The 13,967-nt window shown below is 48.3% G+C and overlaps 1 protein-coding gene across 1 annotated transcript; it reads left to right on the top strand.

The window, feature by feature from the left end:
- KRT32 (keratin 32) lies at positions 1–7,770 on the top strand. The gene is given in 8 exon segments (XM_061141202.1): positions 1–34; positions 37–338; positions 901–983; positions 1,168–1,324; positions 2,843–3,004; positions 3,085–3,210; positions 4,788–5,008; positions 7,641–7,770. Coding segments are annotated over 8 exon segments (1,212 nt in total). The 5' UTR covers positions 1–3.
- Positions 7,771–13,967: the final 6,197 nt, after the last annotated feature.

Below are 13,967 nucleotides of genomic sequence, written 5' to 3'. Positions count from 1 at the left end.
TGCATGAGCTGCCAGCCAGAGCGGTGTCTGGGTTACGTCAGCCTGGGACGTGTGTACCTTTTCTCTCTGTGTCCACCACCTACCACCCAACCAGCAGCATCTTCAGCTCCATGGGTTCCTGCAGTTTGTACTGTGAAAGTATCTTCAATAGCAATGAGAAGGAGACCCTGCAGTTCCTGAACAACCGCCTGGCTGCCTACCTGGAGAGGGTGAGGCAGCTGGAGCGGGAGAATGTGGAGCTGGAGAGACGACTCCAAGAGGCCTTTGACTTTCAAGAGCCCACCGTGGGTCCTAACTACCTGTGTTGTTTCAAGATCATTGAGGAGCTCCAGCAGAAGGTAAGGGCAAGTTGTGAACAGACTTCCTGGGAGGGTGACCGGAAGAGCGGAGATCCAGATTTGAATCTCATTAATTTCTTTAGCTACCTTCAGGGAAAAGAAACTTCCCTAGGGTGCAACATTTTCTCATAATTCGAGGGCTCAGCCAGAGTCGTTCATGTGGAAAGAGGCTTGGGATCTAGTGTCAGTTCTGTCATCACTTCATTACCTGACTCTAGGAGGTCCCTTCCCTGGGCCTCGGTTCCTCATCTGGAAAATGGGAATAATAAGGGTCCTTATGTCTAGAAGATTCTATGGCAAATACAGGTAAAGTGCTTAGCATAGCCCTTGATATGTGGTGAGTTTTCAGTAAATGTGAAGACTTGTTAAGGACCCTTCTAACGTCATGTCTAATAAAGTCTATCCTTCTGTGGTGCTCATTGCCTCCAAAACAAGGCATTTAGATTCAATGACTATCCCCCAGAGTTCCAGGGGTTTTGGCAGGGGTGGCTGTAGGACTCATTTGGGTTCTTTTTTCTTCTTCTTGTCCTGGACTGATTCCCTCTGTGTGCTGTGGCCCCAGATTCTGTACTCAAAGGCAGAGAATGCCAGGATAGTTGTGCAAATTGACAACACCAAGCTGGCTGCAGATGACTTTAGGAGCAAGTGAGTTTGGCCCAGGGGATGGGGTGGGGTGTGGGGTGGGGGGAGAACCCTCTCTCCTGGCATGTGCTTGGGGACAGTATTCTGTTATTTTCATAGACAGTTGGAAAAGTGCCAGCGGCTCCAGGTTGTCCCTGGGTCCGGTATTCAGTTTCAGCCCTCAGTGGCTGACCATATTCTTACACAGGTATGAGACGGAACTGGGTTTGCGACAGCTGGTGGAGGCTGACACCAATGGCCTGCGCCGGATCCTGGATGAGCTGACCTTGTGCAAGGCCGACCTGGAGATGCAGGTGGAGTCCCTGAAGGAGGAGCTGATGTGTCTCAAGAAGAACCATGAGGAGGTGAGGCTTGAAGTCCAACCAAGGTGGTCCTGGGGAGCCCAGTGAGGGGAACCTGGGGCTTGGGGTTGGCTAGACATGGGTTGAAATTCCCAGGCTGGCCAAAGATTGTATCTGTGACTTTGCCCAATTTATTAAAACTTTCTGAGCATCCTCGTCTGTAAAATGGGGCTGACTCTATCAACAAGGCTGCTGTGAGAATTCCGTGAGGTTACGGGTTTTAAGGGCTTCCCAGGTGGCGCTAGTGGTAAAGAATCAGCCTGCCAATGCAGGAGACCCAGGAGATGCAGGTTTAGATCTCTGGGTTGGGAAGATTCCCTGGAGGAGTACTTGGCAAACCACTCCAGTGTTCTTGCCTGGAGAGTTCTATGGACAGAGAAGCCTGGTGCGCTACAGTTCAGAGCGCTGCAGAGTTGGACATGATTGAAGTGACTTTGAATGCACAGGTTCTCAGGCACCTGTCCCTTGGTTGGTGCTCAGAAATGCTAACAACCCTCCCTTCTGCATTTCTTGGACTTGTGTGATTGCCAAGGGCTTGTGGTGGCTTGTTTTCTCACGAGAACCGCATACCGGGATTAGAGTGGCCCAGTAGGGATGGGGAGGGGTTATTTTCCAGAACTGACACGAAATGGCTGTCCAACTCTGCTAGGCTGGATTGTGAGGCGGCCCCCACCTCTTCTAAGGGAGAGGCAGTGGTTTTCTTCTGTTTTCTCTCCCCATCGTTCTTCTTCCTTTCATCTGTTTGTACATAATATACTTCATCCAAAAGGCATTGGTTGCCCCTCTGCTTTCTGACTTTTCCTCATCTACTATAGGTCCTTGGTGTGAAACCCCTCTGCCCTGGGCACCTGTGTGCTGCGAAGCTCACCTGAGTTCCGGTGTTTCTTCCCTCGTTCCCTGGGTTGACACTCAACCTCTTGACTTGGGATTTGAAAGCACAAGTGTCTCTGAATCCTGGCTGGGTTTCCTAGGCTGAAGTGAAAAGTAACCATCAGTTACCACATACTCACTGCATGCCTGAAGGCACCTGACTCACCCCATCTAAATCAGAGAACTGGGAGCTGCCCCAAGAGGCCGCTAATGAGGAGCTATCACCGAGTCTTGGCAGCCTCAGCGACAACTTTCTCTCCTTTGCTGCCAAGCCCAGGAGGCGCCTGCTGTAACTGGGGCCTTGAACCAAGTAAAGCCAGGCTCCTGCTGCTTGCCTTCCCAGGCAAATGCAGGCTGGGATGGTGGCAGGCGAGACAGGGCACAGCTGTCCCATTTTAGTCTAAATGGATCAAGCAAACCCTGATGCTGCTCTCGGCTTCTGCCAAAGCAACAGGAAGCCTCTCCCATCACAGGGAGGTCCAGGTGGAGCTGAAAGACCCTTGGGATGCTGTAGAGTGGCTGCAGTCCCTACAGGGCCCCTCTAACATGGAGATCTTTAGCGTCCTTTGCTTCATCTTCTCACATATCCCTGGGTAGGTGAACCAGGATCATGTAACTTCACATTTGTCTGGTGCTCTTTCTTCTTTTCAGGAAGTTGGTGCTCTCCGATGCCAGCTTGGGGACCGCCTTAACATTGAGGTTGATACTGTTTCCCCAGTGGACTTGAACACGGTGCTGGAAGAGATGCGATGTCGGTATGAGGCTCTGGTGGAGACCAATCGCAGGGATGTGGAGGAATGGTTCACCAGGCAGGTGGGTCTCTCGCAGGGGGGCTGGTCTCCCCAGGGTCCCCGAGAGACACTCCCAGCCTTCTCCTGTCTCCTCCACTGCAGATGGAAGAGCTTAACCAGCAGGTGGTCACGAGCTCTGAGCAGCTTCAGAGCTACCAGTCAGATATCATTGATCTGAGACGAACGGTCAACACGCTGGAGATTGAGCTGCAGACCCAGCACAGCCTGGTGAGTGTGCGGATGGGCTCCTCTCCCCCAGCTCTGGATACCAGGCAGCATGGAGAGTGGGTGCAGGCTTCCAGGAAGGAGGAGGGGGAGGAGCAGAAGGAGGAGAGGATGGGGAGGAGGTCCAGATTCAGCCACCACTGCTGCTTGCCCAGCTGACCTCTCCTGGAGGAATGTTTCTCCCAAGACCCAGCTCAGAGATAAATGGGCCATGGTTCAAATCTGATGTGGGCTAAGTGACCACTGTCAACTACTCTCCCCAAGAAGGCTTGACCTCTGCTTAGCCTGCTCTTCCAAACCCATGCTTTTCACCCTTATCTATAGAGTTTTAAAAGTGATCCCTGCCCAAGTTCCTCCCCAGATAAATTTAATCAGAGTTTCTGGAGGTGGGGCCTGGGCCTGGGTGGTTTTTAGAGGCTCCCATGCGACTCTAACGTGTAGCCAGGGTTGAAGACCACTGATTTCAGTGATGCTTGTAGGGGAGAAGCCTGGTGAACCTCAGATCTAAGGCCTGAAGCCTAAGGTTGAAGAAGGAATATGGAATTTAGGGTCACATGAATGTGGGTTCAAATCCTGGTCTATAACCAGCTGTTTAACCTTGAACAAGTCACTTGACCTTTCTGGGTTTCAGTTTCCTCAGTTCTGCAGAATGTCCCTGCCCAGTTTCTCCCTGGCTCCTTTTTTTTTTTTAATTGAATAAAAGTTTCTTTAAATTCTATAGTGCTTTTCAATTTTCCATAGTTTCCCACACATGATTTCATATAATCCTATAATAATCCTTTTATCCCCTACCCTTGTATTGCCTCTCACTTTTTTTCCTCTCCCCACTGGTAACCACTAGTTTGCTGTCTATATCTGTGATTCCTCTTCATTTTTGTTTTATTCACTAGCTTATTGTATTTTTCAGATTCCACATATAAGAGATATCATGGGCTTTCCAGGTGGCACTAGTGGTAAAGAACCTACCCACCAATGCAGGAGACTTAAGAGATGTGGTTTGGATCCCTGGGTTGGGAAGATCCCCTAGAGGAGGGCATGGCAACCCACTTCAGTATTCTTGCCTGGAGAATGCCATGGACAGAGGAGCCTGCAGGGCTACAGTCCATGGGATCACAAGGGGTCAGACAAGAGTGAAGTAACTTCGCATGCATGCATAAGTGAAATCATACAGTATCTGACATATGACTTAGCCTAATGCTCTTCAAGTCCATCTATGGTGCTGCAGATGGCATTATTTTATTATTTTTTATGGGTGAGTAGTATTCCATTGTGTATATGTTCCACATCTTCTCTATCCATTCATCTGTCGTTGGACACTTAGGTTACTTCTATGTCTTGGCTATTGTATGTAATGCTGCTGTAAACATTGGGGTCCATGTATCTTTCTGAATTAGTGTTTTTGTTTTCTTCAGATATGTACCCAGGAGTGAAACTGCTGGGCCATGTGGTAGTTCTCTTTTTAGTTTTTTGAGAAACTTCTGTACTGTCTTCCACAGTGACTGCTTCTTGGTTCTTTTTGAGCCAGGCCATGGAAAATAGGCCTATTCTTATTAGTTATTTTGTTTTTCCCTTTGCCTTAGAGAGACTCCCTGGAGAACACTCTGGCAGAGACAGAGGCCCGTTACGGCTCCCAGCTGGCCCAGATGCAGGGCCTGGTCACCAACGTAGAGTCCCAACTGGCGGAGATCCGCTGTGACCTGGAGCGTCAGAATCAGGAGTACCGGGTGCTGCTGGACGTGCGGGCCCGGCTGGAGGCGGAGATCGACACGTACCGGGGACTGCTGGAGAGCGAGGACTGCAAGTACGTGGCATATGTGAGGTTTGGGAGAGGTTATAGGAAGTAATTGCCCATAAGATAGAGCCATGATTAAGAAGCAATTAGGATGCTGGCATGATCTGAAGACATCAGGCAGGTATTCATGGTGCCATCCCACCCCTGGCCTATTGGGACCATTCTGCTCCAAGCTGACAAACTCCTTCCAAGTGTCCACGTGTGCCAGGTGGCACAGGGGAACTCAGATGGATGATGACAGAGCATCTATTCTCAGGTCGTTTCCATCTCCAGGGAGACAGACAGGCCACTGGAGATCATACGGGTGTGTGGGGGGGATGTCTTTGACACTTGAGAGGGTGATGTAACTTCATGTGATAATCTGTGGTGGGAGGAAGGACAGGAAAGGTCAGTTGGACCTCATTTGATGGAGAACCACTAATGTCCACGCTCGGGAGGGAGGATTTTATTTAATAGACAGTTGGGAGGGCTTACTTTTTTGTGGAGGAAATGATAAGATTTGCTTAACTGACTAATTCCCTTGAACTCGAAGACAAGAGAAAAAAAATATTTACTTATTTTTGAATGCCTATTTTTATTTATTTATTTTTGATTGTGCTGGGTCTTTGTTGCTGTGGAGGCTTTTCTCTGTGGCGAGCGGGGGTGACTCTCTAGTTGCAGTATGCATGGCTTCTCATTGCAGTGGCTTCTCTTGTTGTGCCTCCCAGACTCTAGAGCACAGGCTCAGTAGTCGTGGCTCACAGACTTAGCTGCCCTGAGGCATGTGGGATCTTCCCCAGTCAGGGATGGAACCTGTGTCTCCTGCATTGGCAGTGGATTGTTTACTACTGAGTCACCAGGGAAGCCCAAGAGAAGATATTTTCATTCCCTGTATCTGGTACAGGGTACAATGTACCTGTACCTGGTACCTGGTGTAGTGAATGCTCAGAAAATGACCAAGCCAGTGAGAGCTCAATGCTACTTTTCAAGAAGACGGCAGCAGCAAGGACTGAGTGGAAAGAAAGAGGAGGGGCAGGCAGGGAAGCCATTCAGGAGGCCGTGGGTGTGGTCTAGGTAACAAGAAATGGGGAGGGTCTGAATCCAGGCAGTGGAGGCATCCACTCCCAGCCGTGGTACAGGTAGAACTGGCAGGGTTGGTGGCTGTCTGGATGCAGGATATCTCTGGGCCTTGGAAATCAGGTGGGCTGATGACTGTAGGTAGACATTCAGCCCTGCTTTTTGATCATTTATAATCCTGTCCTCCAGAGCAAAGAGTTGCAGAGTCAAATCTTTTTCAAAGACCAGGCTAAGAACATACCGGAGTGATGTGGGTCACTGAGGGATGGTGGAGAACCGGGGAGCTCTATCCTGTCCAATGAGGATGGTGCTGCCCCTCTCAGGGCCATTTCTACCACGTGAGATGAAGATTCAGAATCGTTGGATCTTCCCATTATTCAAGGGAAGCTGGTTTTCTTTTAAATGTTAAGTTCTCATGATTTTTAAATATTTTCAACAAATTAAAAAAAAAAAAAAAAAGCCCAGTGCTGGCCAAATGGAACACACTTCACACTGGATGTGGTCCTTGGGCCAGTCTCTGGGCTATTTGGCCTCCATCCTATGTCCAGTGTATTGTTGCTGGTTTTGAACCCACACCTGTCAGTCTCTGAGATCATCCTTTTGTATTCCTTCTCTAACAATTGATGAATTCATCTTATTCAAAACATTCTTATCAAGTCCAGCTCTACGCCAGGTATGCAGGGTGGGCATAGGGACTGCTGATCTCTCTGGCTAGTGGGGAGACAGACAACAGTAGAACAATGAGAGAAAACTCTGGAAGGAGGGATATGGTGCCCTGGGGGGATCTGACAGAGATCAGGGGAGGCTTCAGGGTGGCTGTGGCAGTTGAGTTGAAGGAAGCTGCTCTTCCTCCTGGCACAAGGGGGAGCCACTTAGGTTTTGGGCAGAGATTGTTGTGCAGTCGCTAAGACCTGTTTGATACTCCTTGAACTGAAACAGTACTTTGGCCAACTCATGTGAAGAGTTGACTCATTGGAAAAGACCCTGAAACTGGGAGGGATTGGGGGCAGGAGGAGAAGGGGAAGACAGAGGATGAGATGGCTGGATGGCATCACTGACTCGATGGACATGAGTTTGAGCAAACTCTGGGAGTTGGTGATGGACAGGTAGGCCTTGCGTGCTGCGATTTATGGGGTTGCAAAGAGTTGGACACGACTAAGCGACTGAGCTGAACTGAACTGAAACATGCGGGGTTTCCTTGTCCTTCACTATCTCTGAGTTTGCTCAAACGCATGTCCACTGAGTCAGTGATGCTATCTAATCAACTCATCCTCTGCCTCCCCGCTCTCCTTGGTCAGGGGAGGGGCAAGTTAGAAGATCACTCTGGCTAAGAAACTGAGGATGCTTGGATGGTTAGGAGGGGTAAGAGTGGGGTTGGGGAGACCAGTTAAGAAGCTGTTGGGCTCACATAGGTGAAGACAATGAGGTTATACTAGGGAAAACAGTGGAGATGGTGGCCACTGGGAGCCCTTGGGAAGCACAAAGGTTGGGGTTGGGTGAGGTGGGAGTGGGGGATGCAGAATTGACAGGACTTGTTGCCGAGCTGGGCTTCTTTCTAAACCTTGCCACATGCCTTTCTTCGCAGGTTGCCGTGTAACCCGTGCTCCACTCCCTCCCAGCCCCCTTGTGCCCACTCCCCCAGTGTGCCCCGGACCCTCTGTGTGCCCCGCACCGTCTGTGTGCCTTGTGTGCCCTGCCACCCAGGCTGCCACTGAAATCCCTCAGCGATGCTGGATCCTGAGGGATGCGAACTCGGTGGCTGGTGCTTCCTGAGGCTGCGCCTGACTGCAGTTCAGCGGCCACCAAAAGAGCAGGGCCAGCCCCTGGGGGCAAGGAAGGCCAAGAGCAGTTCCAGGAAGTGAGCCGTCAGCAACTGCGCTCTGATACTGCAGGGGGCGCCCTAGCTCCCACCTCTTAGAAATGGCTGCTTTTATTAATACGGGTAAATGGCTCTCTGCGGGGGTGTTTCTGGCGGTCCGTGCTGCACTTTGGAGCATTGTTCTTAGTTAACTAGTAAATAAAGCCTCATCCAGTGTCCTGCACACCCGTTTCCCTCTCCTTGTCACGTTTGCTGCTGTATCCACCAGCCAATTCTGCTCAGTTGGGCTCCAGAGGAATGTGGCCAAATTTTATTTTATTTTTATGCCCTTTCTGCTTCAATAGAGACTTGAGCGGCATTTACTAAAAAGACCTGCATGCCACAAACCAGTTAAAACCAGGCCACCCATCCAGAGCCAAGTAATAAAAGAATAAAGAGGAGGGGGAGGTGATGATGCCAGAATCCTATGCCAGACTATTGTTAATTGAGTATCTGATAACCCCACCCCCAAACCTTATTACACCTGGTACAATGGGATCATTCATTCATTCAAAAAACCTTCATGCAGGTTCCATATTAGGGACTGACAAACCCACTGTGGTAGTCCTCCAGAACCTTGTTAATGCTTCATTTAACCCTTGAAACAGTCTGTGAAAAATGTACCATTATTGAAGGCCAGAGAGATTAAAAAAACTTGCCCAAGGTTACACAGCTCGTAAGTTGTGGACCCAGGACTCACATATAGACTTTCAGGTCCCAGAGATACTCAAGCAATTCATATTCTCTGTCCCCACTAATCACAAACACAGCTGAGTGCAGGGGACACAAAAAAATGCAAGCAAAACAATTTTCACAGTCCAGACACTTATAATTAGAGAGCGCTTACCAGCATGTAAGGCCACACTCCTTCCACAATAAGCCAATAAAAAAAAAAAAAAAGCTATTACTACCACTTATTGAACACTTATATTGCCCCTGGTGGGCTTCGCTGGTGGCTCAGTTCAGTTCAGTCACTCAGGCGTGTCCAACTCTTTTCGACCCCATGGACTGCAGCACGCCAGGCTTCCCTGTCCATCACCAACTCCTGGAGCTTACTCAAACTCATGTCCATTGAGTCGGTGATGCCATTCAACCATCTCATCCTCTGTTGTCCCCTTCTCCTCCCACCAGTGGTCAAGAATTCACCTGCCAATGCAGGAGTTGCAGGAGATGTGGGTTTGATCCCTGAGTCAGGAAGATCCCCTGTAGTAGGAAATGGCAACCTGTTCTAGTACTTTTGCCTGAAAAACCCCATGGACAGAGGAGCCTGGCTGGTTAGTCTGTGGGGTCACAAAGAGTTGGACATGACTGAGCATGCACACATTCTTGCATGCACGCACAATGCACCTGGTATTGTGTTGAGCACCTTACGTAAATTGATTTATGCAGTTTTCACAAATGTTCTGTAAGGTAGGCATCAGGCATCATGTTCATTTTACAGATGGGAAACTGAGGCTCAGAGAGTGGTTTAGTCAGTTGCCCAAGGTTATAGGCAAGAACAAAGATTTGAACCCAGCTCCACTGCAGTCTTATTCTAGCCACTCTGCTACACCCCCAAATTCCTACCTGGAAAGAGTACAAGCTGACAAAGATTGGGAGAAGTACTAGCTTGAGGAGAGCGGAAGGGCTTCATGTAGCTTGTGGTGTTTGAGATGGGTCCGGAAAGTTGACTAGGATGTCTACAGAGCAAAGGACAGGAATAGGTATTTGGGGTCCATAGGAAAACAGAAATCAGGCCTAGGAGGCTTTGAATGGATCTGCTGACTGAAGCAGCAGGCTCATGGAAAAGACTGTTGGGAATAAAGTTCAAATGGTAGGAAGGCATCAGCCCTTGGGAGGCCTCAGTTACCCTATGAAGAGCCTGGACTCTATTCTGAAGGCAGTGGGAGGGCTGTAGGATTTGAGCCCAAGGATGATATGACTGGAGTGGTATTTTAGAAAGTTCCACCAAGGAGTATAAAGAAGGTGGCTGAGAGGCAGGGAGAAAGTGAGTGGAAGAAACTAACAGGGTCTTGACTAAGGAAATGACAGTGAGAATGGAAAAATGAAGGGTCAATCTGAGTAACTCAGTGAAGGAGCCAAGTAGGCAACAGATTGGCCATGGCAGATGAAGAGGAGAGAGCTGGAATCTTGAATACCTTTCTGAACCTCATCCTCCAAATACAAAGTCCTTCTTTAATGAGCTGAGGTGATATTTCTATCAAGGATCTGCCCTCGAGACCTGCCAAGAAGTGATGAGAAATGGATTGGATCCTGAAGCTGCCTGGGACTCTCCGGACATGATCCTGCATGCAAGCCTGGCACACTGGGTCATGAGCTTGGCAGGAGACACAAACATACTGCTTAGCCAGCTGTGGTTACTGGTTGGAGTAACTTCAAGTGAGCTGCAATGTCAAGAGAGAGGGGCTTCTACCTTACTGGATGCTCCAATAACTGAGTGCGAACAAGACCTCCTTCTGACTTTCCGTGTGTGCGTGCTAAATTGTTTCAGTCATGTCCAACTCTTTGCTACCCCATGGACTATAGCCCACCAGTCTCCTCTGTCCATGGGATTCTCCAGGCGAGAATACTGGAGTGGGTTGCCAATGCCCTCCTCCAGGGGCTCTTCCGGACCCAGAGATTGAACCTGCATCTCTTACATCTCCTGCCTTGGCAAGTGGGTTCATTACCAGTGCCATCACCTGGAAGGCCCTTTTACTTTCTATTGCTGTGCAAAATTTATCTAGAATGTGCTTAGCTTGATAAACACAACAGACTGAACAGAACCAAATCTTCATTCAGTTCCGGAATCCTGGGCCTTTGCTGTCCAATACTGTAGCCACTACCTCCATGTGGCTGTTTAAGTTTTAATGAAATAAAATGGAAAAATTCAATTCCTCAGTTGTGCTAGCCACATTTCAAGTGCTCAATACCTATATGTGGCTGGTGGTACCACATAGTGCAGAAAATAGAATATTTCCACTATTGTAGAAAGTTCTACTGGATGCCACAGTCCTGAACTGTCAGAATCATAAAGATCCTTACAGATGAGCTGGTCCAATCTCTCCCATGTACAGACAGGGAGTCTAAGTCCTAGGGGAATGGAAAGATGTGCTCACAGATACACAACCAACAGGTGGAAACTAGAGCCAAGGGTTTCGCCGCCAAGCCTAGCAGGTCTCTCTGAGCTTTGTATGCTTTCTCCAAACACTAAGTTTTATTATTTTTTCAGGCTAATAAATATTTTCCCCTTTCTCCTGCTTTTACATCTCTAAGAATAGAGAATTTTTTCCCCCCTGAGATGCTGAAACTCTTTCCCAGGAATATAATTCTCCTTTCAAAAAGAGCTAACAACTATCTGAGAATTCTCTTGCAGTCCAGTGGTTAGGAGTCTACGCTTTCACCTACGAGGGCATGGGTTTGATCTCTGGTAGGGGAATTCAGATTCTGCAAGCTGCAAAGAGCAGCCAAAAATTAAAAACAAACAAAGAAACCACCAAACCCAGAATCTCCTCATCCTTTTTTCTTTTTTAAAAATTAATTAACTTTTTTTATTGAAGGATAATTGCTTTACAGACTTTTGTTGTTTTCTGTCTCTCCTCATCCTTTTAACATTTGACTCAGTAGGTGCCTGGACCTTAGGCTGTAGCCAGTGCTGCAGCAGAAGTAATCACACAGGGAGTTGAGGACCAGGAGTCCAGGCCCCAGACATTTTGGGGGCTGCTGTAGGTTCCTTGTCCCCCATCACATATTGTCTAATCCAACCTCATCTTTGTTTCCACACTTGTGTGTCACTCTGACTTGCCAAGACCTGTCTGACCACTCAAATGCTCATTCAAGCTTTTTAATATGAAACCAAGCCCCACAGCCCAGGGCCAGGAGTGCTACCCCCTGCTGGTCACAGATGGCCACCATCTTTCACGTTTGGATGGTCCTTCCAATGGGCTTGCCTGGTGGCTCAGATGGTAAAAAATCTGCCTGTAGTGTGGGAGACCTGGGTTTGATCACTGGGTTGGGAAGATTCCCTGGTGAAGTGCATGGCAACCCACTCCAGTATTCTTGCCTGGAGAATCCCATGGACAGAGGCTACAGTCTATGGGGTCACACAGACATGACTGAGCAACTAAAGCTTTGGATTTCCAAGTTAGAAACACCGCAAGTGATCCTCCCAACCAACCCATCTCTCTTGTCTGATGGATGAGGAAGCCTCAGGCGTTAACTCTGGAAAGGCTTTTTTGCCCACCAGCACCAGGACCTCCTGGAGACTGGACCCAGTGCTACACATGTGGGGATTCTCAGAGGAACTCATATCAAAGCCTCTGGATTTAATTAACTCAGGTTTATAGGAAAACCTTGGCAGGGCCACAGCAAAGTAATAAAGCCTCTGGCATAATTGATGTTTGGGAGAAACTCCCACGGGTAGCAGGATACTCCCTGAGTGGGGATTAGGAAAGAAAGGACCTGCGTTTCAAAGATGTAACTTTCCCTGAGAATATTAAAGAGACTGGGCCTCACATCTGCCACCACTCATGGTCCTAGAACAAGGCCTCCTTCTGGGGTGGGAGTGGGGGCCCACTGGGGCAAAGGAGCCGTTCAAGAAGCCTGGCCAGAAGGTGATACTTGCAGAGAGAAGGGCCCAGGAGTCAGACACAGTGATGAAAAGGCCGGGTGATGTGTGGACTGAATTATGCTTAATGGTACCCTGCCTATTTTGTTAAGAAAGCTTTCACAATATGATCAAAACAGGATATGCCAGGTGAGAACTGGGAGAATCATTCACAATGAAACATTTCTCTTTTTGGGTTTCATAAATTTTAGCCTGTGAATGCAGTGATCTCAGTTTGGCAAAACAGGAAGTTCCTAAGATCGTTTGATGTCTATCTTCTCGAACAATTGGTTGAGATAAGTGTATTTCCAAATAGTCCTCTTCTTTAGCCATCAATAAGTAACCAGACAGACACACAAACTAGCATCTTGCTATAATGGAAATAATCAGTGATTTTGGCTTCAGAAGACCTGGGCTAGCGTTCGAATTCTATTACTAACGTGCTGTGTCATTTTGGCAGATAGCCTAACCTCTGTGCATCTCTGTCTCCTTCTCCCCTGTGGTAATGAGGATAATTCTACCTCACTCACAGAGTTGTTGGGATAGAATGCATGTGAAAATGCCTATCACGATGCCTGGCACATGGTAAGTGCTCGGTAAATGTTGCTTAAAGAAAATCTGCTTTGCTTTTATATAGAGAGTGGATAAATGACAAGGTCCTACTGTATAACATAGATAATCATATTTAATATCCTATGATATGGCCTTCCCTGGTGATCCAGTGGCTAAGAATCTGCCTTGCAATGCAGGGAACATAGGTTTGATCCCTGATCGGGGAACTTAGATCCCACATGCCGAAGAGCAACTAAGCCTGTGCATCATAACTACTACACCTGGGCACCACAGCTGGAGAGTCTATGTGCTGCAATGAAAGATCCTGCATGATGCAGTGAGGATCCCACATGCTGCAACTAAGACCCCGCACAGGCAAATAAATAAATATTAAAAAATTATTCCTGTAGAATTAAAATATCCTATGATAAACCATAATGAAAAGAATATTAAAAATAATGTATATATATGTATATGTGTAACTGGATCTCTTTGCTACACAGCAGAAATTAGCTGTCTGCTTGGCCCTGGTCACTAACTCGCAGCTGGGCTTTCTAGGACCATGGCTTCTAGTGACTGGGACAGCACTAGAACCCCTGCAGCCGGAACCCCTGCTCTTCAGGCTCTGTGAAAAGCTGTATTTACTGCAGGGAGGCTGGGGCAGGTGCCTGCCCCAGAGAGGCTAAGATCTAGTGAGACCCTCAGCCTCCAGCATTGCATGGGGCCTACATGAGAGAGTAACAAGCCTAGTAGGAATCTTTCCAGAGCCTGTGGTTTATGGCCAGGCCTGCCTGGTCCTTCTAATGATCACCCAGGGGTTGGTGGGGACTCTCCTGTCACTGCAGATGAGAGTAGGGTAGGAAGCAACTGAAGCCGATTTTATAAGTGGCTCATCTCTGATGGGGGGCAGGGGGGAT

Source organism: Dama dama, chromosome 5 (assembly GCF_033118175.1).
Source record: "Dama dama isolate Ldn47 chromosome 5, ASM3311817v1, whole genome shotgun sequence".
In the NCBI taxonomy this organism is placed as follows: Eukaryota; Metazoa; Chordata; class Mammalia; order Artiodactyla; family Cervidae; genus Dama; species Dama dama.
This window is presented reverse-complemented; position numbering and strand designations above follow the sequence as displayed.